At 41.1% G+C, this 27,120-nt stretch overlaps 1 protein-coding gene across 2 annotated transcripts; it reads left to right on the forward strand.

Annotated features, from left to right (window-relative positions):
• The first annotated feature begins 1,877 nt into the window (after positions 1-1,877).
• LOC145437143 (glutamate receptor-interacting protein 2-like) lies at positions 1,878-26,883 on the forward strand. Of its 2 annotated transcripts, XM_080314311.1 has the most exons (24): positions 1,878-2,099; positions 2,202-2,276; positions 3,092-3,227; positions 4,008-4,153; positions 5,785-5,944; positions 6,850-6,995; positions 8,265-8,412; positions 8,478-8,653; positions 9,490-9,648; positions 9,713-9,926; positions 12,789-12,903; positions 13,653-13,764; positions 14,997-15,209; positions 16,214-16,358; positions 17,588-17,798; positions 19,092-19,172; positions 20,142-20,301; positions 20,914-21,022; positions 21,100-21,237; positions 22,520-22,607; positions 23,708-23,746; positions 24,816-24,968; positions 25,274-25,420; positions 26,085-26,883. In XM_080314311.1, the coding sequence occupies exons 1-24, from the start codon at positions 2,057-2,059 to the stop codon at positions 26,289-26,291; spliced, it is 3,321 nt and encodes a 1,106-aa protein (XP_080170437.1). In that variant the 5' UTR covers positions 1,878-2,056; the 3' UTR covers positions 26,292-26,883. The 2 variants fall into 2 exon arrangements, with proteins under 2 accessions (XP_080170437.1, XP_080170438.1); XM_080314312.1 differs by lacking the exon at positions 23,708-23,746.
• The last annotated feature ends 237 nt before the right edge of the window (positions 26,884-27,120 follow it).

Genomic DNA, 27,120 nt, shown 5'->3' on the forward strand with positions numbered 1-27,120 from the left:
CGCAACCATGTCGTCTGTCTGGGAGTAAGTGAGAGCAGCGCAAACCGCAAGCGTTTTGGCCATTGTTGCCCGCCCCTGGTATAATAGGTTATTGCTAGATTGCGAAACGATAGTTTGAAACTTTATGGGGGCCATACTTACTGTGATGAAATATTTGGTATAGGCGACCATGCGGTGTGAACGGAACCAACCCGGTATCTAAATTATATTTAGCGAAACTTTCGTTAAAACATATCTGTCAGTCCATATCTACTGTGCGCGAAGTGCAACGAAAATTCTGGGTATTACATGACTTTTATGAAAATTAAATGTTGGTAACTACGGGAAAACAGCGCCAAAATTACTTAGGCTATTTTTCTTATTGGATGATTAAAATACTTCTACTTGACAAACTAAAAATAGCGAAAAGTAAGTAAAGAGTTCACAAAATATTACGAAGTAGAAGAAGACCTACTTGAGTAAGTACCAGAATTAGAGGAAAACTACTTGACTACTTCGAAAAAGTAGAAGAACTTCGTTACTGACCACCTCTGGGTAATTGTCATTTCTCTGGTTGGCGAAACACAACCCATACTACCTTTCGGGAGTCAATGAATGCCCAAATGCCCAAATCTCTACATATATGGCCGGACTGCCGTCAACTTCGACTTTGTGGTAAATTTGATTGGAATTGTGGCAACATTTGACGACTCTCCGCTTATACTGACTTAGACGATTCCCAGAAACATAATACGGCAGATGGGCCGACCAACGTGAATTCACCGCTAAAAGACGAGAAAATGTGGAGCACAAGGGAGCTAAAAAGGCTAGCGCGGTGGTTCTCAACCCTTTTGTATTCGCGGACCCCCGACGTTATAGTTCAAATTTAGGTCTATTATCGTGCAACCGTCATTATGTTCTGTGCAAATATCAACTGCTGTAGGCTAGTGATAAACAGCAACAAAATGACCGTTCTTAAAAATATAGCACCATAGCCTACTATTAATGTAGAAATTTGAAAGACTTTTATTATGCGAAAGCGAATCTGTAGCTAAATTACTTGAAATCCGCGGTCGTGTCTTGAAAATCCGCGCCGTCAATGAGATTTTTGAAAATCCATTTTCACAAAGATAAGTTGTGACGAATGTAATAATAACGCGTAACGCTTTCGATGACATTTTTGGGTATGATCACAATAGCCTATTCATGACAACAAATTTGAGAAACAACTTTGGAGTGAACATATAACGTCCACCATAGTGATTGCTATATAGCAGCTAATCTTGAAAATATTATTTTATCACAATGGAAAATGCATTTTTGCAAACAATTTTTTCCAAAACCCCAACAAAACATCGATCTCTAAACAGCAAAATGTTTGTATCATAGGTAGCGATACTTTTTATCTAACATCCACCTCGGCCTAGAGTGCCCGATGTCACAGTTCTTCTCCATGTTGATCTTTTTGAAGCCGCGTCCCTTTCTACTAGTTCTTGCCATTCCTTGTGAGTGCTGTCTTTCGTCGGGTCTTTTTCAGGACTCTTTTTGTCGCCGTAAGAACGGCAACGGCGGGGGAAGAAGAGCCCAGATAAACCTCCGACGGCAATCGAATCGGGTCCGCCAGATTTGTAGGCGCTTATCGTCACCACTACGCTATGTCCCCCGCTATTGTATGTGCAAGTGCATTGCGCACTGTAATCAAACCGATTATTTTGTTGGGGGTGAGTTTGGCCAGGAGTGTGGCTGCGCTAAAATAAGTTCGGGAAACATTGCCTTTGGTTTAGATGTGACGACGATTGTGATAATCTGACATGTGTCTTTGGTTCTACCTCAGCATTTTCTCTCGTTATATATATTCTCGCTAGGGAGCAGTAGCGAATCCCAAATAAAATTGATTGACAGCTGCCTGCAACTCGACTTTATCCCAGCGGCATTGTCAAAAGATAAGGTTCAGTTTTCGGCAAGAGTCATTGTCATCTTCGTGGAATGTGCTGCAAAGTTAGTGTTAGCCGCAAAGAAGCCATATCGTTGTCGTGCTTTATTTTGCTGATCGCATGTTAAAAAGACATCGCTGGACATGCCGTTCAAGCATTTGACATGTCTGGCGTCGCCAGAAGACGGTAAGCTTTCAATTTCTAATAGGATGCTGCACTTGAGAGGACTAATTTGATAGTACTTCATTCTACTATGTGTTTTTATTATGTCTGTTTTATCTATTTTAGGCCACAAAGGCCGCATCCCACCTTCCGAAGAGAATATGCAACTCGTACCACTCGACAAACCTCCTGACATTCCAGGTATGACTCAAAATCTTAAGGTTACTTATATGTTGATCATGAACTGTATATGATAGCGCATAAGAAAAGGATTGCAGCTCTCTGCATGTCTTACTCAAAAATCTGAACCCTTCAAGAGTCTGAAGGGTTTTGCTAGTACTTTACAATGCAATCTTGTGGTGTTTTGAATTGCGAAAATTATAAATAAACTGAACGGAACATAAAGCGTTAGTTCTGAATTTCACTAACGTACCGGTGTTAATAATTTTAAAATTTCCCCTTCTGAATTTCCCTTTATACCTAATATCTGAATATCGTGTCGGGCTTGTGTTGCATATATATGACTACTAGCCTGTATTTTGAGATTACACACAAATTTCGCCTGTAGATTGCAATTTCACCATACCACTTCATCTTCATCGCTTGTTCCTTTCTCAAAATTTCTATAGGTCAAGTCTCTGTCAGTGTGTATTCCTCTTCATAAGATGTTCTTCTATTCTATTGCTAGTGGTATATGATATCTGTGGGCCAAGGTGGTTGATTGATTGATGGACTTCATCAAGTCATTTCTTTTATTGTATGGTATTTTTTTGGCAATTTCACTAATTTTCATCAGTGAAATTTGGTAATGAAAGCGATTCTGGTATCAACTTTTGAGATAAATAAGCGGTGATTAGGACCTGCGTGGAACAATGATAAGTGTCATGGTAGAGTAATCTAGTTTGGTCACAAGTACTATAAGTTTTTTACTGTCTAGGCGTGGTTTGGAGTAGGCCTATTATTTGGGAAAAGGATTGTACCATGGTACTTACAGGATATTTTCTTTCATTATCCAGAAAATGAGAAAGGCGTATCGACTGTGCTATTGGAAAAAGCAGATGGCGTCGGTATGGGATTAACTGTTTCAGGCGGCTTGGACAAAGGGGATAAGCCCAAGATCTCTAATTTACGACTCTCTGGTATCGCAGCAATGTGAGTTACATAATATAAATTGGATCATTTCTCAAATTCACATGATACGATTGTTAATGTGCAATGTTCTTTACAATTCTTTACTAGTTGCTGATGATTACCTCTGACGAGTGTCAGCCAAAAATATTCGGGTTCATTTCAATATGAATTTACTATTCAATTGTATATAAAAGTTCTGTACCTCCAAGAAGCTCGTCAAGTGTCCAAAATACTACGTATTTAATTTCAAGTCGAGTGTCATTTAGAAATCACTGTGTGCATGAAGCAGTTTGCCGACCTCTTTCATTGTTCAAAGAGAGATTTGAAGCTGCAACGGCAGCCTGCTGCTTGCCTTTGATAGTCAAATGTGTATAGATACCACAAATCTGGTCTTTAACAGTACAACGAGTTTTGGTTTTGAGCTCTTGGGTTCATGTGCTCAGTATCACTACACTGCAGTTTATAATCTTTAATAATCGCAGCCATGAGTCCGCCACTGCAGCTCAGTTCAAATCGAGGACTGGTGTTGGTGTGGTAGTTGACATGACCAGGTTCAAATCCCATTGACGGCTGTCATCATCCTTGAACTCAGCCTCTGATAAGTAAAGTGCCGGTCCCAAGCATGGAAAATTTAAATGAGTTGCAGCAAGAAGTGCATCAGGCATAGTACTTGAACCAAAAGCGTAATGTGGATAACTCGTCCCCTGTAGCAATCCCTGTACGGGAGCGGCGGAATGATAGAGAAGAATAGGCCTACTAGCAGTCTTGAATAGATCACATTGTCCTTATCTACCATTTCAGGAGCGACCGATTACAAACTGGGGATTATATCTCATCTGTGAACGGAATTAAAACTGGAAAGATGAAGCACGCGGAAATCATAAGCCTTCTGAAAAATGTGGGACACTCCGTGTCGCTGGAAATAGAGTATCAATTACCACCTACAAGTGAGTTTCGTGTATAGCCTTAGCACTCTGGTGACGAAATACTGGGTTTTTCACTGTCATTTGGTGTAATAAGTAGCTGTGCTCAGTGTTTCTCACGTATGAGGAACGAGTGCTATACCTATTGAATTTGCCTGCTGTTATTTGTTGTGTAGGTGGTGACTGCTATTCATTGAGTTGCAGGTATGATACTAATTTTGTGAAGACTGTTAATGTTTCTCATTTGTGTGTTTCTAATGCTTACAGGCAACTACCTATAAACTGCAATAACATATGCTAGTCCGTGTTGTTATATGTAGAGATGATTTATTTGGAGAGTATTTTATTACATTTTGACAATACTATATTACAGTGTTTCGGCAATTGCAAATGGAATTGATGCACATCTTGCATAGGCCTCTAAGATTTAAAATTTTGTCTGAGATGTGTATATGTCAAAATTCATAGATTCGAATACATGTTAATTAACGCAAGACTTGTTGAAGAAAATTTGTCTGAGATTATGTGCTTGACGCCATTGCACGGTTGTTTTACGGTTATTTCACGATCATTTTATGATTTCTTTGTCTTTGATCCTATTTGGACTGTGGCAGTAACCAAATAAAGACACTGGCGATAATTGATGTAACTATTTGTAGTATTGTTGATTTTGAAGACGCTGCACTGTCTCTATGTAGCTTGCTAAACTGTTGCATTTTTTCGATACATTTGTTCTGCCAAAATGTCTGGGATGATAAATTTTCGAAGGTTCTAGAACTGCTTTTCTATGCAGTCGATGGTATCTGTTGCCTGGACTTGCTGGTATAGTAGTTCAGACACGTTTGACTCACGTTCATGTAGTTTGAAACATTACCGTCTCCTTTTGTAATTTCCTATCAAAATTTCGATAGCGTTCTGTTTTATACTATCGCCGCCTTACATGGATTTTTTACCGTTGATAAATTAGCTGTTAGCACTTCAGTATCTGAGCGTTTGAACTCAGAAATTTCATTTTGTTTAAACAATGTGATTTCGCGAGGTCGCACAATCGTCTGTTCATTCAGCAAAGCATTTCTTGTGATGCTAGTTGACTGCGAAACTTGAAGTTTTGTGAATGAATACATATGCTAAGCAGCATTTGCGCTAACCTTTTTTTCGCCAGAGTGATAACTGTTTGGAAACCGGCATTGACGGTTGGCGGGCTCTATGATCCTTAATGGCAGATGTAGGTTCATATTTTGTACTGCCTGCTATTATCATGTTTTCTATTATGTAGGCTACCGTCTCAAATTTTCGTGTCTGTCTCAAATAATCAGAAAAGCTATGTTCTGTTCAATCACCGTTGCCGTATAGCCTAACTTTAGCGAGATCTATCCCGGATGTCTTGAATCATGGTTGAAATTGAAATACCGTCACTCCGATCGGTGAAACATGCTTGTTCAGAGATATTAAGCAAATAATAAATATCTGTTGACTTTGTAAAGGGTATTTTATGTGCACAGTTGATATTTTCGGATAATGAAGTCCAAAGGCTGCTACGTTATTGTTTCTTCTGCCTGAGGTATTCCATATCTTGACTTTCGATCTACACTAGACTGTGGCATTCCAATTGTAGGCGCGATGGATATAATTGGAGGGAAATTCTCTATTTTCAGACGTTGCAACACCTACAATCGCGCAAAAGACCATCGACATCACCTTAACAAAAGAAGATCGCGGATTCGGTTTTGTGCTACGAGGGGGTAGACATCAAGACAACATGAAGACTAGATCCCTTGTCGTAACGCACATACGACCTGGGTCGGCCGCTGATAAGTAATAATGTTAATGCAGGCTAAGATCCGATTCTCCTATATAAGATGAGTCATTGCTTTGTGTGCTATCTACCATGTTATCAAGTTCTGAACTGTGTTCGGCATTGTAACAGAAACATGGGAACGTTTGTTAAGCACTGGGGCGTGGATACTTTGATGTAGGCTTACTTGATCCCCATGTTTATTGTTTAGGCCTTTTGACTTTGTTGTCTTGATTCGCTGATGCGAGTTTGATTGACCCTTGACATTATTTGTTTAAGATTTGTTGTGGTCTGCCTTGTGTTTTGTTTGCCGTTTTGTTGAGCATGGTGATTTCTCTGTTTTGCGTTGGCCTGAGCTTACCTCCAAACTTTTCGCTGGCTATGAGCCGCTGTCCTGTTAGCCTGCAATTAAAACTTGAAGAACTATGGTACCATAATTCGGTCATTAAATTACTCGGACATTCGCTTCTTTGCTACGTCTATGTCAGCCCTTTTGAGAAACTGATTCATCTATTTCGGATACCGTATTACACGTTGCGGGATGTGTTGGATAGAGAAGGTTACATCAGATTGAGAATCTTTTGAAAAGGAGGATTTTTAATTTCAGATTATATTTGACAAAATACGTCATGAACCGTGAAAATTACTATGTGATTTCAGCTTCAACTCTAGACCCTTGTGACAATTTTGCTAAACATAACATATCTCAGAAGATTGAGCTGACCTTGCACCAATAAATGTCCTAATGGCAGTCATAGTCATTTACTAACACCTTCAAACAATCCACTGCGAATTCCAACGGGAGAATGTGAACTTTTAGCTAGTTTTCTGTCACCTTTCCCTTCCCGAAGATAGCCTAATCCACTGGCTCACTAGAGCAAATCTGCGAAACCCTGGCGTCATACTCCAATCTATCTGCCTATAGAGACGGAACAGTCAAAACTGGCGATCGTCTGAAATGCATCAACGGCATTCATCTGTATGAAGCCAGCTTGGACGACGTGTACGACATGATCAAAGCGGCCCAGGACACAGCTACATTCACTATTGAATATGATGTGTCCGTCATGGGTAAGAGCGTATGATAAAGATGATATTCACAGTTTAATCGATCCCTGTCCGCAATGTACTGTAATATCTAACAATAAGTCATACCACCTTCCACATTTAAGTCCAGAGATATTTTAATCGGGTTTGTCTGTGGGATGCTCGTTTATTGCACATGTTTTTGTTTATGATTTCGAGATATATTTGTTCGGTGGATGCGTTGGCCAATGTTTATGTTGCGTTGCTATCTGATTTTGAAGTCTTGTTTTGAATATATTTGAAGGACGGCTGCGGGTCGATATGTTGAATTTGGTTTATTTTTCTTGTGTTTAGATATTTACATAAGTTTCTTATTTATTATGAAATATACCATTACTACGCAGATTTGATGTGAAAGCTTTGTCACTCTATATATACATGATTTTTCGTATCGGATTTGCTCATGAATGCTAATTTTCCATTCACTGAATCTTTCTGTAAGCGGTAAGGTAAGGTAGCCATTATAGTATGCTCTCTCTCTCTCCCTCGGATATAACTGGCAATCTGGCATCTCTTTTATTATGTTGGTGATGGTACAATATTGCGTCCTTTGGTAGTTTCATGGATCTAGTACCAAAATCCAGTAGTCATGGTGTGTCTACGACATATAAATATCTTACCTTAGTCTGATGTGTTAGCACTAAAATAAGGACACAATCGGGGTTTTCATTACGCAACCAAATTGTTGAAATATGTTGGTGATAGTACAATATTGCGTCCTTGAGTAGTTTCATGGAGCTAATACCAAAATCCAGTAGTCATGGTGTCGCTACGAAATAGAAATATCTTAGTGTGATGTGTTTGCAATAAAATAAGGACACAATCATGGTTTCCATTACACAACTAAATTGTTGAAATCTGGCCGTACTTTTAGACAGTTGCTGCCAACCTCCTGTATAAGTGACCGTGAAAATCGAAATACTTTATAACCGAATTGTCTGGCAGTATAATACTCCGAATGGCACCATGCAACTTTGTAACGGGTCAATTTATATCGATAATTTATAATATATATCGATAATACTCCGTTCGTTTTCTGTGATATTCACAGTTGAATACGACTGCCCCTAAAAATCGATGATTAATCAAGCAACCACAATAAACAGAATCACAATTATTTGGTGTTAGCAAAATTTCTATTTACCTGTTTGGCCTGTTACCTGGCAAGCCTGGATGCAAGCTGCTACGGTGTTAGACTTTAGTACAAATACGAGCGTGTTGAGTTGATTTACCACCCATTTCTATACCTTGCAGACGCCGTTAATAATGCGTCGGGCCCGTTGCTCGTCGAGGTATCTAAAACGCCAGGTAGCAATCTGGGTCTTGTACTGACGACTTCGCTGAGACGGAAGAAACGCGTGATATGCATCGATAAAATATTGCCGGCCAGTATTGCCGACAGGTATGAATCCCGAGAGTTGTGTCCCTGTCAATTTCTATCGATTGCGTTTGCTACGTTTCGGTAAGGTGCGGCGCTCTGCGCATCGGAGACCAGCTGTTGTCTATCGACGGAGTCAGTCTGGACGCCAACGACACGTCGGTCGAAGACGCCAGTAAAATGTTGCGCTCCAATTCCGACCATGTCCGTATCGAAATTCTGCCGATGTCGCAGCTCGCTATCGAAGCTCCGAAAAATATGAATTGTAAGCGATTTTGGAGAAGTATTAGTAATTGCTGTGTGATATATTCGTCTGCTCGTGGGCCAAATGTAGAATTTGTAGAATCTGGGAATTGCGCCCGGTTGATATATTACTTTACCTTCTCACTTTTCTTTTGTGCTGGACAGATTTGTCGCAATGTTTCAAGTAGCCTACTCTAATCGGAATAAGAGTATTACCGTAATTTTCCATGTATAATACGCACATTTTAATCTATTTTTTTGTCCTACAATCGGGTGCGCATATTATACATGTTTGCAGGATTATTCTCAGTTTTGACAATGCCATTTTAAGGGTGCGTACATGGACAATTACGGTAATTGTAATTTGAGTAGTGACAACTGATATTTTGGAGGTACTGAACTTAGGGTTACGTTACTTTTATGGATGCCTGGAAACTGCGATCAGTCATGGCATAGCATGTAACTGTAAAAGTAGTACGGCACACGTTCGTAGAAAGGACATTTCTGCGAAGTAGGCAAAACTACTTACTTTTACCACCTTGGTTTTCAGAAAATTGAAATCATGAAATAGCCGCAGTAGCCGTCGCATGAAACGGCCTCTGTATCACTGTAACTGAATATTTTTCAAAAAGCACGCATATTCGTTATCAGTCGTTGAGATGCATCTTGCAATTTTGAAAGTAGCCCACAGCTACCATTTGAGTAGTTTTCAAATCTTTCATTTTCTACTTCCTCTCGAAGTAGCTTTGACATATCTCAAATATTTCTACTTTTGACCGAGTAGAAATTTACTGCATTAGCTCCACTTATGCGTAAGCAGCTACTGTGACTACTTTTATCAGCTCTGGTATATTTCAGTTCATCTACGGTACGCGCCGACCATCACCAGCGCCCAGTCCCTGTCGGCGCTGAACTCTTTTTCGCGGCCCCCGCGATCGCACCGGTCTCTCGCCACCACCGGGCCCAGGAGCAACCGAAGGCACAGGATGCACCGTCCGAAATATGCGGCCAGCGCGAGTACGGCTTTGTTTCTTACGCTGAGAATTTCCGTTCCGTAATTTGTATGCTCTGCCTGCCGCAGTATCTCTTGCTTCGGTCGATATGCGTAACGGGAATCAAGTCGTGCACGCCGAGACTATGGAGGTGTCGCTGTTGTCCGCCGATGACAACTGTCCGATCGGTAGCGCGTCCGGGCAATATTTCGGTATACAACTTCAAGATGGTGTGTTTGCAACTGAAGTTCTGACGTCGCCTCCTGCTATCGTGTATATCGAGCATGATAGTGCAGCTGAAAGGTATGTGTGTTTGTTTTTTTACTCTTTGTTTTGTGCAGTGTAATGAAACGTGGTGAAATTGCTCACAAGTAGGGCTATGCACAACAATTCGAGTCAAGTGCAGTGAATTTTTGAACGAATTAAGAACTATTGACATTATTTCGATATTCAAAATTCTTATGAATTCTCTATTAGCGCTTATGATTCCCCCTGACGAGTGTCTCCCGGAAATATTCAGGTAGGCTATATTTTAATTTGAATACATTATTCAATTCAAGTACACTGAAGTTTTGAACCTCCCAAGACTCTCAAGCTTCAGCATGTTGAAAAATACTCCGCATATTCATAGAGAGAATATTTCTGTCAAGCATTGATTGAGCTTGAAGCTCGGCCTCAAAGTGCTATCAAATAACCATGGGTGGTAATCGAATCGACCCGGGGTGCTGGATGTTTCCAGCGCTCATGAGTTTTCAACTGTGAATTATATCAGGAATTATTCGTTTCACCAGTGGAATCCTCATAGCCGCCAGTGCGTTTACAGCCTGCTACAATGACCGTTGATTATCCGTTTGAAATTTGTGAACATTCAATTGATTCTTCACAAATACTTTTTATAGAGAAAAAAGTGACTTCAGTAACCAAGCTACATGCGGGTTAACGTTAGCTGTGCTTACGCTTCTGGATACGCTCATATCCTTGTTCAAGATTCGATGTGTTTCCTGGACTTTGCATCCTTATCTATTAACAATTTGTGTGTGCACGGATTTTAAACTCAAGAAAGACGGACGTGTTAATCCCGCACGTTATCTTCACTGTCAACAGGCTTGGGTATCTTTTTGGCCCAATTCTGGATTCAATTGTGAAATGCCAGTTGCGGTGACAGCCCTGTAATACTAAATATTAGTAAACTACTCTAATTATCTCACTGCTTCGTCCGTTGTGTAATCTAATAGATTACAGAACTCCATTAGCGGATCTTTGTATACCCGCGGACACGGCAAATCGAGATATGTTGTGTCTATTTTTATTTCTGCTTGAAAGCAGTGTTCGTTATGTGTTATATCTTCAATAAGCCAACAGAGATATCTTGATCAGCGATCCACTGGTAGCTGGCTGGGTTGTTGCGTTGTCATTTTGACTCGGAGTCCCCACCAAAGAGTATAATTGAGATCGTTGCCGATGAATCCGATTGGTTGATCCAACATAAATGGTGTTTATTGATATGTGCCAGCGATAGCGATTGCTTCAATTGGAGCACCACAAATGCACTGCATGTGAATGTTGTGGGGTTAAGTTTTTCGCGAGTTTACCTAGTCACATTGCCTCACAGTTTTACTCGCAAGACAGATGGATGTGTGTTATACTGGCCAGCTTTTGAAGAGACTAATAATATAGGTTGCGTTTGATTGGTATTAACGGTGAATGAAAGGTGGCTTGTCAAATCTAGAGAAGTGTTACCTTTCATGCCACCGTTTGCTGCGATTTTACCCAACCATATGTACCTCTATTGTCAAATATGTCAAATTATGTTGCTACTGGCACCTAATCGAACATCGGTAAGTATATTTGTGTACATTTCACTGCCATGTGTTGTTGTCTGCTGGCTCTAAAAATGGCCGTTGTAATTTTTATGGATAATTGAAAAAAACTACTCCTACTTGCTTATTATTTTTCCTTTGCCGTTGATTCATTCTGATCACGTTCAGCGTTCCATTAGTAATATTGTTTTGACCCTCCATACTGTGTAAATTCAAATTGTGGTTATGTACTATCGTCGGGCCATTGGACTCGCTGTTGCTCGGTAGAATGATGATTGAAATAATTTTGGTGAAAATGAGTGTTAAATGTGACTCGGAGACTGCAAAACTTTGTGAAGACGCATTAAAAATGTACGAATGTGCGCGTTTTTGCATCTGATAAAGGCAGTTTATATGAATATTTCATGTACAAAAAAAAGTGCTGTAATATTGGCGTAAAATATTGATAAAGGATAAATACACCTGGCTGTTAGTTAAACTGCAAAAGCAGATATCAGGATGCTTTGATGTCCCGCGTAATTTACCTGTACAGGTGTCTTAAAATATTCAGGATCTAATACATTACTGTACTATGTAGACTTTCCATGCCAATTGATACATTTCAAAGACCTGCCGCAGAGGTGTTACAATGACTAAGTGTCTCGGCTCATTTACTTAATTCTACTTGTATAATATTAGACGATCCCTGCCAGTTTAATCTATTGTGCAATAGTGGCCTATTGAAGGTGAAGATATCATTGGATACTCATTCAATGCTTAGGATTGGGGTGGGGTGCATCTCCGCATCTTACACTAATTTGGTTTACATTCCAAGTTTCAATTCACTATTGCCAGTATAACCTGAATGTCATGTTTCCACAAAATTCAAGAATAGTAGACATTTATATGGACAGGCTGCATTGTTAATAAGTCCCACAATCCATTCAATGCATTGTTTCTGTATCGACACCATGGAAAATCTCGTTCAACCTTTCGACTTCTGTTTAATCGATTAGACTACTTTTGTTTAATTTGACTGCCGTTCCTGCTTGATGGCATCTGATAAGACAGGATCAGGATATTTATGTTTTCGAGTTGACTCTTTTGTCGTTAGGTTAGTATAAACTGGAGAAAATCCATTGGGTTCCAATATCACATACAACGGTATGTAAATTGTTGACTATATAGTACCCCAATTGCAGTAGCTGAATGCTTTTTTTGAAACTTCATTTGACTTGAAAGTTGAAAAATTTGTCTTGTCATAATTTTAGCGGCAGGATGCTGTGATATTGCAAGTCAATTTTCTGTCCTGATATTGATGTCTATTAGTTTCGCTTGCTTCAACCATGGAATTATGGTGTTTTAGGTGTGGCCGTATCCAGGTGGGAGATCGTATCGTTTCCATTAACAACTGTCCGACTGAAAACGAGACGCTGGACGAAGTGAAGGGATTGCTTTCCGACGCGATGGATAACGGGCAGGTCGAGTGAAATGCAATTTTCTATAATTCCAGCTATCGAACGTACAAATGAATGTCGGTTTATTACGTGTGCCATTGTGTAGTGCCTTGATAATCGGCGAATTGAATGACTTCCCTTTATTTGTGTCGAATAGTAAATTCAACGAAAAAATGCGTTTATATTGTCGATTATTTCGTTGAAAGCTTTTCGGTTGTCGTCAGTCGTAACTGTCAATAATTCAAAAATGCCAGAAATATGCCTGTACTTCAATATACAATTGAGTAGTATATTCATATTGAAATGAACCCGAATGTTTTCGGCTGACACTCGTCAAGGGGTAATCGTCAGCAACTAGTAGAGACTTGGAAAGTCCATTCTCTACTAGTTTCTGACGATCACCCCTGACGAGTGTCAGGTTAATTTCAATATGAATATACTATTCAATTGTATATTGAAGTTCTGTACCTCAAAGAAATATTTGATTCGGTATTTGTGACATTATAACAACGTAAACAAACAAATAGCCTGAGATTGTGGTAAGGTAGTAACGGTACACAGCACAACGATTACAAACAACCGAAAACAACGACACAGAGCGCTGATGAAAAGTATTCCAAGATTGTAGAGACAGGAGAGCGAATCACCCATTCACAATCTGCATTTATTTTCATGAAGGACATTGAAACGATTCTCCCGATTTTTTTGTAATATTCTCGACATCGTGTCCGATATCCGGCCGCCGCCAAAGATTGACTCCCATCAATATTCAGGTCTACCTCGAGATAGAATTCGACGTCGCCGAATCTGTAGTTCCCAGCAGCGGGACTTTCCACGTAAAGCTGCCAAAGAAGCGGGACATCGATCTGGGAATCGTCGTCGGAAGTGAGTGCTCTCGATGCCTTTTAAAGTTTACGCCACTCCTGATTACCTCACAAATAAATTTCTACTGGATTACGAGTGATATCGACATGGCAAGGCTACTTCAAGTACTAGTTGAAGTTAAATATAGGTGGTCAGTAGTGAAATCCCTCTGGTTTTCGAAGACTTTGCTTACATGCGCTATTCACTCGAGTGGCTGTTTTTGAAATGCTTCAACTTCTATTCAGTTTTTCAGGCAATACTAGGCCTACATAATTTTCATACTTACGATTTTGAATGGTAGAAAGTGGTTTTAAGACAAGTTTGCATCACTGTTTCGAATGATCATAAGACCTTGATAGTTTTCACACCCTATTTAACGTCCATTTGCATGAATATAGTTATATAATTATATTCATACAAGTGGACGTTAAATAGGGTGTGAAAGCTATCAAGGTCTTATGTTTATATATATCGTCTGCTATCGGCGCTACAAAGTATTTTGAATGAAACAGTCATAGTGTGGCGGTGAAACATCGAGGGTTGTAGCCAAGTCGCAAGGTTCCGAGTCACAAGTCAATCTCGCTTTTATAGTTTTGACTCTAGTCAAGTCAAGTCGAGTCGTTTTCAATTCACCATCGAGTCAAGCGCGAGTCCAAGTCAGCGAGTATAGGGTCGAGTCCGATCCATAGTGTTGTGACTCGAGTCCAAGTCATTATGTTCACTGTTCAGTTTTGAGTTCAATCCGGTTCAACCACTTTTTTCAAGTCTGCTCGAGTGGAATAGAATGACGTGCAGCCATATTATCGTAATTCTCCTCAGTCCTAACAGTTTCCGGCCCGATTTTCCAAGTATCAGGACTGACAGACGAAATACCAATAATGTGAGGACTTTACTATTCTCCGAAGTTACAATGAATTGTCTGTCTTGGCTGAATAGTAACAGTAGTAGCAAGAGCATTACACTTTTGATTTTATAAAGCGGAAATTACTTTTGGGATATCTTTCCATCTGTTTGAGTGGAATTTTCATAAGAACCCGTATGAAATAGCCCCTGTAACATCATTTATTGAATATCTTTTTTAAGATTTTACTTATTTGTAGTGTAATAATCATTTTGTGTCTGTCGCGAAGATGTATCTTGCAATTTTAGATATTCTGGCTAACTAGGATTAAGTGATAAAAGTGTACGGCCCGTCGTCCAAATCTACGGTGTGAAGCTACTCTAGCAATTTTAAAACCACCTCTGCATTTTAGGGACGTCATCAGCGACGGAACCGCTCTTGATCGCGGACATCATACCGGGGTCTGTGGCTCACCGGACCGGAACCATAGAGGCGGGGGACACGATACTGTCCATCGACGGCGTGCGGTTAGACAGAAACTCGTCTGTGGGACACGCGATCGCGCTGCTGAGAAACGCGGAAGACGTGGTCCGGTTGAAAATTAAGAAGGACGAGGAGAATTCCGGTGAGTAATTCTTGTCTTGTTGGCCCTCCAATGTCTATTTTGTAGCGGCCTGCTGCTTGCCAGTTGAATCGGCATTGAAAATGTAATGGTAACTATTGTTATTATGAAATCAATGCATAAATATTGTATTAATATATAAAATGAATATCTCACTGAATATGAGCGTGAATTGAGGTTTGCGACACTTCGTGAATTTAGCACTTTGCACAATTGGTATGTATGTAATAATGTATTTGGGCTCGCAAAAATATATGTTACCCTACATTCATATTAACGTTTGAAAATATTTCATTGCAGCGTTATAAGTTTATAAAATATATCAATTTGAATTACCTCCCGAAAACTGATAAATCACCCCTTGGGGGTAATTACTCCCGGGTTAAGAACCACTGCGTTAGGGTAAGGATTAGGGCCGTCAAGTGCCCAGTACAACGTCTGTTTGCGTTGATTTTTTTCAACATATAACAGTGGCTCTCGGAGCTTTTTAGCTTAGGGACTGCTAAATTTCTCTAAATATTTTGCGGACTGGTGAACCTTTAAAATAACCAAAAATGAAGTGCAACTCGAAATCAATAGCATTGGAAACTTCGATTCTTTGACAAATGTGCCTCTGCATTTTTGATATTGTATATTATATTGTGTTATATATGGTTCTATTGCAGTTTGTGCAAGGCGAAATCCTGTTAAAGGCACTAGCTCCATTTTGATTTTTCTATGTCTTTCGAAAGAACTGCGACTTTACTGTTTGCTAGCCTCCATTGCACTGCCAAATGTCTTTAAGTCAGGAGTCGCTAACTCAGAATGGATCGCGGGCCAATTTTCAAGTATTGTAGAGGCATTGGCGGCATGAATTCAATATCAAGATAAAATAGTTAGTTGTATTCCATTACATAGCAAGGCTAAACGCAAATATTTGAAAAATTCGACCTGCTTTCTGTAGAATCAAAATTCGAGTTTAGGCTAAGCCATGTAGTGCTGGCATGTGAATTCATTTGTCGATTTAGATGAAGCTGAGAATTCGGGCGCAATCACTTTCACCGTGGAGCTGAAGAGATACGGTGGCCAATTGGGTATTACCATTTCCGGTACAGAAGATGCACTTGACCCTATCGTTATATCCGGCCTTACGCCTGGAGGGCTGGCGCACAGGTAGGAAATGCCTGCTGTGTATACGGAAATAACGCACTTTGATATGCGGCCTTCCGTGGTTGTTTTGCTTGTTGTAGTCACGCCCGGATTATCACGAGTTATTTTCGACATTCCTGAGATATTTTGGTGTGTTTGAATTCGGTGGCTTTGCACGATAGCTGATGCTGGTGTAAAGGCATAACGTTTTGTAATCTTTATGTAAGCATTGAGGGTTAGTGGAATCGGTGTAACACGGCCCTGTAAATGTCAAATGCGGGTCTTAGTGAAGTGCTGCTTGTTTGTTTACAAACATTGCAGTGTGAAATTGTAAACCTGGAATCTAAATGCGTTTGTCGATGCACATTATGCAAGAAATCACATGACATATGAATCCAAACTATCCCGATGAGACTAGTGTTGGTATGGGCCGGTGCTTGGAGTAATATCACTTCATCAAGTTCATATTTATATGCTCATTACAAGCCTTTGTGTATAACTGTGATTTTTAGACCCCCAACATATGACTTGTTCTTTATTTTAGTGGCGATTGAAAATTAGTGAAATGCTTCGCTTTTCTTCGTTTATTGAGGCCCTCGCCATTGTGTTTGGGAACTCAAATTTTCCTACAGTTTTTGTTTGATGCGATACTCATCTTCTGTAGAAGTATTGTACGTTAACTAGCGTCGTCCTTACGACCCTGTTTTTTGACGTGTTTCCGCCACACTGCAAGTATCTTGCAATCCATTGTCGAAGTTTTCAACATAAGCAATTTGCAGATATGCTTTTTTTTCAAATTTTGTACCTTCAAACCTTGGGTTCGTGACATATTTGTGAGTATGGAATGAGAGAGGGTTATAAGATGACCTTTGCAAAAGATTACAACTGATATCATTCGTTTTCTTATTCTTGATGAGGTAAACACGGCCGGATTGCGCTAATTGAATGTTTAGTTCTTTGATTGCTGGCTGATAGTTGGCCCTCCTCTAAGCGTATAGAAATTTGCCTCAGTATATTTTTACCCCTGGCTGAGAAACTCTTTATGTACAGCGTTACAATCGTACACAAAGATGCATCTATGCAGCAGCCTAGAAATTTTCGTTACTATCTTTGTCATCATTTTGATATCTTATCACGAATTCATGACATATTCCGGGCTTTGTTTGTCTGTATAATTCGTTTTCTGAAGGTCCGTATCCCCAGTCGAATTTTAGATACCGTAGTAAGCTTATATTTAAATCATTCTTTGGCAGGACCGGTGCGATACACGAGGGCGACCAAATACTGAGCATCAACAACGTGCCTCTGCGGACAAAACCCGTCAGCGAAGCGATCAGACTGTTGCAGAGCGCCGGAGAAAACGTGACTTTGAAGATACGGAAGCAACCGTTTGCGGAAGCGCCGACGCAAAACACGCAGACCATGCCGGTCAGAACCAAGTCCCGGCAAAGAACGAGCCTCGTCGTAAGTGCCACCCGTGATTTGTGGATGCACGAAATTGGGTTTGCCGAATGCCGAATCACGCATCTTTGCTTCGTCGATAATTGTTTGAATTTGCCTGTGTGTGAAAATGATAGAGCTGTGCGCAGATCTGAGTCAAGTTTCGCCTGTATTGCTTCGAGTCGAGTAATGAAAAGCAATGAAAAGACACGTCTGTTGTGCCGAGAGTTCTATTTGTCATTACTTTTTCCCGCCTTTGCAGCTTCGAAAACTCGATTTGTCGTAACCATGCATGGTCAATTTGGTCAGCTTTGCTACTCGAGCAGAAGTAGAAGTAATGGCATAAGTTCAGTCTACTCGATCGCAAGGGGAAGTGGTGATTTCCACGATGCCAAACTTGATTTTGTTGGTGTCTCGACTTGACTCGAGTCAATTTTTGTATTGACTCGACTTGACTCGAGTCAATTTTTGTATTGACTCGACTTGTTCCGAGTCATTGTGCGTGACTCGAACCAAGTCATCGAGACTAGGACGCCCAGGACAGACATTTCATTGTAACTTCGAAGAATAGTAAAGTCACCACATGATTGGTATTTCGTCTATCAGTCCTGATACTTGGAAAATAGGGCCGGAAACTGTTAGGACTAAGGAAAATTACGATATTATGAATTCGAGCCATTCTATATCACTCGAGCAGAGTTGAAAAAACTGGGTAGGACAGGATTGAAGTCAAAACTGAACAGTGAACACAATAACTTGGACTCGGACTCGATCTACTCGCTGACTAGGACTCTGACTTGACTCGGTAGTGAATTGAAAATGACTCGACTTGACTCGAGTCAAAACTATAAAAGTGAGATCGACCTGTGACTCGGACCCTTGTGACTAGGTTACAACCCTGATGCCAAAGCTAATTCAAGTCCAAGCAGATGATAATGAGCCGATCAGGGGTGGCTAGTTTTAAAATTATGGGGTTCATGTTGGAGACTGATGCAAAATGATTGCTGCAACTACAAATTTGTGCAATTTTCGTAGGTGTATTCGGTTACCGGGACACGGGTTTAATTAAAAGTGGTAGTTGTCTAGAAACATGCCCCTTTGAGTAAGTAGTTCGAGTAGGCAAAACCGACTTGAGTACTCATGAACTTTGTTGCTGACCACCTCTGCCTGTCAGGTAATTATTACTTTTACTAAAACACTCGACCAGACTCTAAATTTGATAGTTGACTCGGATTCACACCGAGCAGGCATTCGATTTTGCACGGTCCCTAGTGTGGAAATCGAACTTTTTGATTCGAGCGTCGTGCAAATTTGCAGGCCGAGCCCATCACGGAAATGAGTGATAACGAGGGCGAAACTACAGAGTTGGATCACGCGAAAACTCCGTACAACACAGAGGTAATGCGGGGGTTTTCAGTGATTTGCATGCGATTTGTTAATTTGCTCGCGTTAGTGGTATCGATTCCAATGGTGGGTTTGCTTGCGATGGGCCGCATTCTTGAAATTCCTTTCAGTCTGTTTTATGTATGTTATAAGGCTACGGTTACGTTTATTTCAGCCGTGAGTTACTGGCTCCCAACTTACAATTTTCACAGGCTCCCAACTTACCACTTTCATCCAGTATAAGTGGATTTTGTGGATATTTGTATGTGAAACTTGTTACCCCAGTATCAACCCTATTTCAGTCGTTGTTACGTCGACCGTTGACCGCCTGTAACTTACACCCACTTGCCGTAACTAAACTGCTGTGATATTCGGCTGGCAACTATCTAAAAATCATTCTCTGCCTCGATTGCCTTGAAAAGTGTAGCAGTGAAGAAATTTAACAAATGGTTAAAGGGGCACTGCGCTCTAAAAATGATGTGGTCTCAAATAGAAGCACAGATCGAAAAAAATTGTTGGCTGCTGCCTTTTTCTTCAGAAAGCTACCGTAATGGAGCTGCAATTTAATGAATTTTGGATAAGGCCGGTTCATCTCCAGCTGCCGCGGCTGCACGTCGTCGTTGTCTAACTCTTTGCGGAACTCCTGGCGCGATGTCTTCTTATCTTGCTCGACACGATTAGGCAGTCATGCAGAGAACGAACTTCAGATAGTTGTCAGCCGATGTAGGGCCTAATAGTATAAGGAAGTAACAAAAACATGTACAATTTTACAACAAGGTTTTCTCGTCTTCTCGATTATATACACGCGCGGTTGACCTGCTCTCGTCTCGCTTCTTGGTGTAGTTGGTTAGGCATTGGCATTCTGAGTTCAACGATACATTACTTGTTGGTTTCGCATCCCATTGGGGTCGTGTTTTCCAATCTTTAAAAGTGAAGCAAAGTGAAAGCTTTTCAAGCGGTATTAATAAACCGTGTCGGTTACAGATGTCTAACATGTCCGACCCGTCGTACTCCGAGACCACCGTAGCCAGAGACACGCAGGTCACGGACAGGGTGGCGCCTGCCGGGGCCCCTAGTTTGGACAGCGCGGTCGGGTCGCTAGACCGGACGCCAGCCTCGGACGGGAATAAACTAACGAAAAACGGTGAGTAGAATGAAGTGTTCCGGGTTCCTCTAAGAATTCGAAATATCGGTCTTGTACGTCAGTGGTCCCAAAAACCAGGTATAATTGGGATTAGTGCCAGTATGTACAAGAATATAAATCTGTGATTTGCAATAGAAAGACTGTTTGGGACCTTGTCCTTGGTTGCAGCGGGTCATAAACATCTTTGAGTGAAATTCGTTTTGAACGTGTCACAATGTATGTTGCGTTATGTCACTATTTAAAAAAGTCTTACACCCCGAATTTTCACTGAGGCTACGCCCATATCAACATCACCTTATGTAATCTTTGTAACCGGGTTAGACAAATGACAGATTTCCATCTCAGATTGCCGACTCTGGTATCATTACCTCATTCTTTTTCACTGCATCACAAGGGATGTTTGGGACGTCACTTCGTAATGTGCAATGTTTCGCACATTCCAAGTACACTTTATTTAGTACTTATTATGTAATTGGCCACTGGTGTCCAGTGACGAATGTCACCTCCAAATTTCTGGCTATGACAGTATGATGTCATTTTTGCTGCGTCACGATTTTCATCCATTTTCAACCATTTCAATGTCGGATAATATAATCCCTGTTACTTTAATAGACCAACCTCAAGTGCAAGCTCATTCTACGCCCACTCAGCTGTCCAGACCGCTGTCGGAACCCGGTAAAAGCACAGACGGGCCAAGGCGAATCGACACCCTTCGGGCAAGGTACTAGTTCGAATTGTAGAAATTTTTCAAGTTTTGTAACTTGAAACTTTGAAACTTTTTCTTTTTTGCCTCTCTAGGTTTGAAAGAGAGAGATCACCGCAGAGAACGGAGATCAACCGCTACTCTCACAAGTCAGACGATGGGTTGGCCGCCAGGAACGTGGTGTGGGTAGAGAGAAACGAACCCGACACAGAACGGGGCGCCCCGGACCACACGTAATGACACTGGCTTTGTTGATTGGGAACTGTGAAGATGGTCAGAGCAGTCAGCGTTGCTACTCAAGTAGAAGTAGAAGTAGAAGTAAAGCCCTGAATTCTGGCCCGATTAGAAATACAAGTAGCAATATCCAATTTATGTCAATGAAGGTTTGAAAAGCACTCTTGTGAGTATATTGAAAAGTAGATTTTGTCGCATGCTTTTAGCTGGTACGTGATATTGGTGAAATTATGGAATTCTAGGTATAAAATTTTTTTTAAACCAAGTATTCTCTCGATTCACGCTAGTTATACGATAAGTTACTGGTGCCACGTGGTATAACTCTCAGAGTTACATCAAATGCGTGTATTAGTTTAGTTGTGGCTATAAACTTTAATCTGACGGGACAGCTTTCTAAATTGCTGGATGGATCTTCGCAGCTGACTAAAATGACCACCGAATCAGTACAAACATGTGAAATTTCCTGAATTACTCTTAGTTAATGGAACACCGGGCTATTTTGTGAGGCTTTTACTATTATTCCTCTCGGATATGTGATGCAAACATATCCCACAAGTACTTTCTCCTTTACAAAATCTAAAGCTTTGCTTCGAAATGTACAGGTCAAAGCAGTCTGGAATGGTACCCGTTTTGTGTATTAGTTTAAGTATGCAAAACCGAGCAGAATGACTGATTAGTGATTACACCATAATCAGTGGTTATTTCCTCCTTTTAGAGGGCGACCTAAATCTGAGTATTATTGGTACATCTCATGACCTGAGCCTCCTTCATTGAAAGAAATTCGTTTCAAATATTTGTATGCTACTTATTTACGGGGATATGTATGAAGAGTCATTGCGCATGACTCGAACCAAATCATATGACTCGAGACTAGGACGGCAAGGACAGATTCATTTCAGCTTCGAAGAATAATAAATTTACCTCATTATTTATATTTCAACTATCAGTCCTGGTACTTGGAAAATGGGGCCAGAAACTGTTAGGACTGAGGAAATTACGATATTATGAATGCGAGACATTCTATGTCACTCGAGCAGAGTTGAAAAAGGTTGGTTGAACCGAATTGAACTCCAAACTAAACAGTCAACACCATGATTCGGACTCGGACTCGAGTCAAAACACTGACTCGGACTCGGCCCTCTACTAGCTGACTTGGACTCAGACTTGACTGGATTCTGAATTGGTAGAAGTAGCCTACATCATTACTGACCACCTCTGGTTTAATGCAACATCAGGGTTCGACACGGGCGTGGATTATTCATCGTAGGTCTTCTATTTCAGGCCTTTTTCGGGTGGCGCAGACTGGCAAAACGCCCTCAGGGATTTGCAATCGGTTGGGCAGTCCCCAGACTATATGAGGGACTTGGAGGTAGGTCTCTTCACCTGTGTCTGGAAGAACTGCCCCCGTATGTCCTCGCCGTCTTTGTCACTGAATAATGTTATCGAAAATAACTGTGATCCAGGACTGGCTGACTGGGTCTTTTCGGCCGCTTTGATCGCCAACACTTGTTGTAAATACTGCCGAGTAACTGACCTGGAAATTTGTAGGATGCCAGGTAGCCGCACGTAGAGTAATAAAGGCTAGAGCCCAGCCGATATCAAATTGTGAGCCACTGACGATATTGCTGGTTATATAGCATATTATATAACACATATTATTGCCTGATGTATATGGCAATATTAAAGTATGGCATGTTGCAGCTAAAACTTCCAAGTAGTGACTGTCAATAATCCAACAAATATAAGCCATAAAAACTTCTTTTGTATACGATAAAATGTTAGATTACCCTTGAAGGGGCACTGCACTCTAAAAATGATGTGGTCTCCAATTGAAGGGCAAAACGAAATGAAAATTTTGGCCGCAGCCGGTTTCTTCAGAACGCCACCGTAATGGAGCTGCAATTTATTGAAATTTCGATAGCAACTTCACGCTCCAGCAGCAGTCACACCGAGATCGAACGTTATAGGATTGTCAGCCGATGTTATGAAGGAAATATGTCACGCCAAGGTGGTTTAGATACCGTGTTCAACGAGAGATCTTCAGTCAGGAGATATATGTCAAAATCGGGCCTAGTTTATTCTATTTCTTTAGGATATAGGGCGTTAACGACATATATCCTTCATAGCAACGGCTGACAACGATATAAAGTTCGATCTCTGCGTGACTGCTGGAGAGTGAAGTTGCTATCGAAATTTCAATAAATTGCAGCTCCATTACGGTGGTGTTCTGAAGAAAACTGCTGCCGCCAAAAATTTTATTTCGTTTTGCCCTTCAATTTAAGACCACATCATTTTTAGAGTGCGGTGCCCCTTTAATGAAGCCAGACCTGGATAGTTCAAAGTCCGGTGAACATTTGTAAGAGTTTAGTCTGATTTTTACCCTTGCTGGTTTACCAGCCAAATATTTTCTATGATTGACCGATTCTTGCTGTTTGTATATATTAACTATTTCCTTTACTCTTGGTACAGCGTGGCTTTTTAAGGACAATATCCGAACAAGACTATATGGTTTGTTGCTGAAGTGGTGATATATTCATTCATGCGCTGGCATGGCTTGTCTCGTTCTATCGAATCAGTTTTAATCCAATTTCTCGCCAATACGGAAAAATATATTCAACCTTGTACTTCGATATTGCACCGCATCTAGATGTGCTCCCCATGACTAGCAATTGCACTATTTAACAACTGTTCCTTTGACATTCGACCGATGTGAATCACTATGGCCCTTACGTCAGAAAACACCATATTTATGTTGTTATTCGGGAAAGGTGTACAGTTGGCCACCTATTATCATGTGTGGCACTGTTTAATCGTATAATCTATGATAATGGGTAACTCTTCTCGAATTAGTGTGTGTCTTGATATGTATATTGATCGAGATCGTAGCCACTAAGTGGCCACGGCCAAGGACTTCTTTCCTTACAGCACCAATTAATGACTCATTAATTTTATCGAATGTCTACCAGAGCGCTTTCGCCGCATTAGCTGCCTGTGGAGGTGATAATATTACGGATACAAAACCAGTCTCTAACATAACCACTTTATGATGATAAATTTGCCTAAGGCAAATTTTCATCCTGCTTCGCATTGGTGATTTCACATATTCTACTTCAACTGCTTGGGCACCTTGACGCATTGATTTCAAGCATACGTCTTGTGGTATGGATATGGCATGCGTTTGGTTTTACATTTCACGTGTACATGACATCTGTAATCGGATCTGCCGGAAATTCTTGAACATACCTGGTAATTTGTAGGGCGTGGTTAATTTTGGGGTGCAAACGGCCGATTTTTTTTGAAGGCTTTAAAACCAGCCTGGTCCCCTTGGATAGTTATGACAACTCTCCTGTTTGCTTTACTCCTAGTATTACCCAATTTTATAAGCGATATCAATTTTGAAATTTCCAACATGGTTGGTAATCAAACATTTTAAGGTGCCAAATTCAATGTCACGGTGGGCCACGAAGCTTCAAAAGCACCGCTTTTAGCAGTAACAGTAACAGCTATTCAAACTGACATTGTCGGTACGTGGAAATGAATATTTTGTCATTGAATTTCATTTCTTGCTTTTGGCCAGGAATCCATCATGAATACGGGAAAGCTGGATATATCAGACGAAGTTTTCAGACCTCGTCACCAACGGGTACCGAGCTATCCGCGTACTTCAATTGTCCACCAGAGACCGCCGTCACAGTCCTACGCCCCGAATCCCACCGTGCAACTGCACAAGGTTAGATAGCTTGTGACACGACGGAGTACGGCATTGCGACTTTGCTGTGTTATATATTGCGCGAAATATACCGTTTGCTATTTTGCACTATTGATACAACGTTTATAGATGCTATCAATATTCAAACCAGTTGAGGGATTCGGTGTTGCAGATACATACATTACGCCATGAGAAGTGTAGTATCTATAATCGAAAGAATCTTTTATCAATGCTTGACTCTGGTCATCGAAATCGTTGGTACTTGAATAGTTCTGCTGAGCATGTCGGTATTTATTGATCCTACCGATGCCACCTTTCCATTTTAGATCACGTTACAGAAAAGCTCGGACGCTGAAGACTTTGGTTTTTCGCTCTCCGACGGGCAGTTGGAACGTGGTGTCTACGTTCACTCGACCAGAAGCAACGGGCCAGCCGACCGGGCCGGGATACGTCCGTACGACAGATTATTACAGGTAGAGTCCCACCTCCGAGTCTTTCCGAACCGTTATTTCTCGCTGTTCTTATAACACGAGTACTTTCTATTTTTCAAATCCACAGTAAGTATTCTAAAAACTACCTCGTGAGTGAGTAGTGCACGTAGGCATTCAAGTTTGATTGTGCTCTGTTCAGCTTGTTTCTATTTCGACGTGGACGTCTTGTGTGAATATTTGATCGGCACGGCGTGTTATCTAGAAGTGTGGATTACCTCGTGCCCTTCTTCAGATAGTTTTCCGGGTCGAAGTATTCGCTTAACGCAGGGCGTAGTCGGCCGTTTACTGGACCGCTTACCTCGGATTTAGCTAAGTTACTAAATTCTTCAAATCTACAAAACCAATAGGAGTAAACCTCGATTCATGTTGTATGCTTTGTATGTATCTGCAAATAAGTACCCTTCATAAATGGGGTGATCAACATAATCATTACGCTTCCCCTTAATCTGCAATATGCAATCCTCTACGGCCAGATAGAACATCTGTATAACCTGGGAATATTTCTTTGGTTTTATGGTGATATTCGGTTATTTTTATAGCCGAATGTTTCTCTGTTATACCGCTACATCTGCATTGTTATCTGTGTTCTTATTATGTCATATCAAAATGATTATAAATCAATTGTTATGTTCTCTCTCGCACACAGGTGAACGGGATCAGAACCCGCGACTTCGACTGCTGCCAGGCCATCCCCCTCATTGCCCAGTCCGGCAGACGCATCGTCCTGGTTATCGCCAGACACCCGCACAACACCGGCATGGTGTTCCCCTCCCAGCAAATGCCACTGCTTGCCCCACCCATGAACGTCCCGGGTGCGAACGTAATGCGTTCCGGAGCGTTCGAAACTTTGTAGTGTTTCGGGAACGTTCCTGGGATATTCACGCTTCTGAAGCGTTTCAGGGACTTTCTGGTATATTTCGGGTACATTCACGCCTATAGCGTTCCATGGATGTTGTTGTTCACGCTTCGAATCAGTAGACTTCATATCGTGCCAATGTTTGCCAATGCGGGTTCCGCGCTAATGAGCTGGGGCGTGGTTCGTTCATGACGTCATCTTCCTGATTACGTCATCGTTTGAACTATTCCGTTCCGTCCAAACCGCGCTTGTATGGGCCGGACACAAAGCGTTTATATTTATGAAACGCTGTGGAAAATCATCTATTTTAGTACGCCTTACAACAGTTTTCGCTCTCGGTACGTATTGCAAACGGTGCTTTCGCTATTCGTCTTTGCTGCGCCAGTATTCGCCCTTTTCGGCACCTTCGGAAGCTTGGAAATAGTCATCTCTCGTCGCGCCCTTTTCGTTTCTTTTCCCCAGCGCGTTCTTTGCCTATTTTTGTACATCACGCGAGACGACGATAGCATTCAAATATTTATTCGTGTACGAACGTTTTAACAGACGCCTTCACCATCACTTAGTAATAAATGTTACGCTGCTACTTTGACGTGTGTGTCGGGAGGTGTAGCGATTGTGGGTTGGTTGTGAGATTAGGATGCTAGTGTCAATGTCATTCGTTCGTAGGACGTTCATCGTTTCAGAACATATCACAGTATTGCGATGTCGAATTTAGTATGAAAGTGGTCAATGCGTGTATGTTGAGCAAGAACGAAAAGGTATAAGACATTCGAAGATTTCGATAACACCACGATAGGAATATTGTGGTTTTGCCACTCAAGATTGG

Source organism: Botryllus schlosseri, chromosome 4 (genome assembly GCF_051294905.1).
Source record: "Botryllus schlosseri isolate E-star chromosome 4, Bs_hap1, whole genome shotgun sequence".
NCBI lineage: Eukaryota > Metazoa > Chordata > Ascidiacea > Stolidobranchia > Styelidae > Botryllus > Botryllus schlosseri.

Bases quoted from the DNA above. Each gene is read 5' to 3' on its own strand.
- LOC145437143 (XM_080314311.1), top strand. From the start codon at position 2,057: ATGCCGTTCAAGCATTTGACATGTCTGGCGTCGCCAGAAGACG. The intron at 4,154-5,784 runs GTGAGTTTCGTG...CTCTATTTTCAG, and splicing joins GTATCAATTACCACCTACAA to ACGTTGCAACACCTACAATC. The intron at 21,238-22,519 runs GTAATGACACTG...CTTCTATTTCAG, and splicing joins CGGGGCGCCCCGGACCACAC to GCCTTTTTCGGGTGGCGCAG.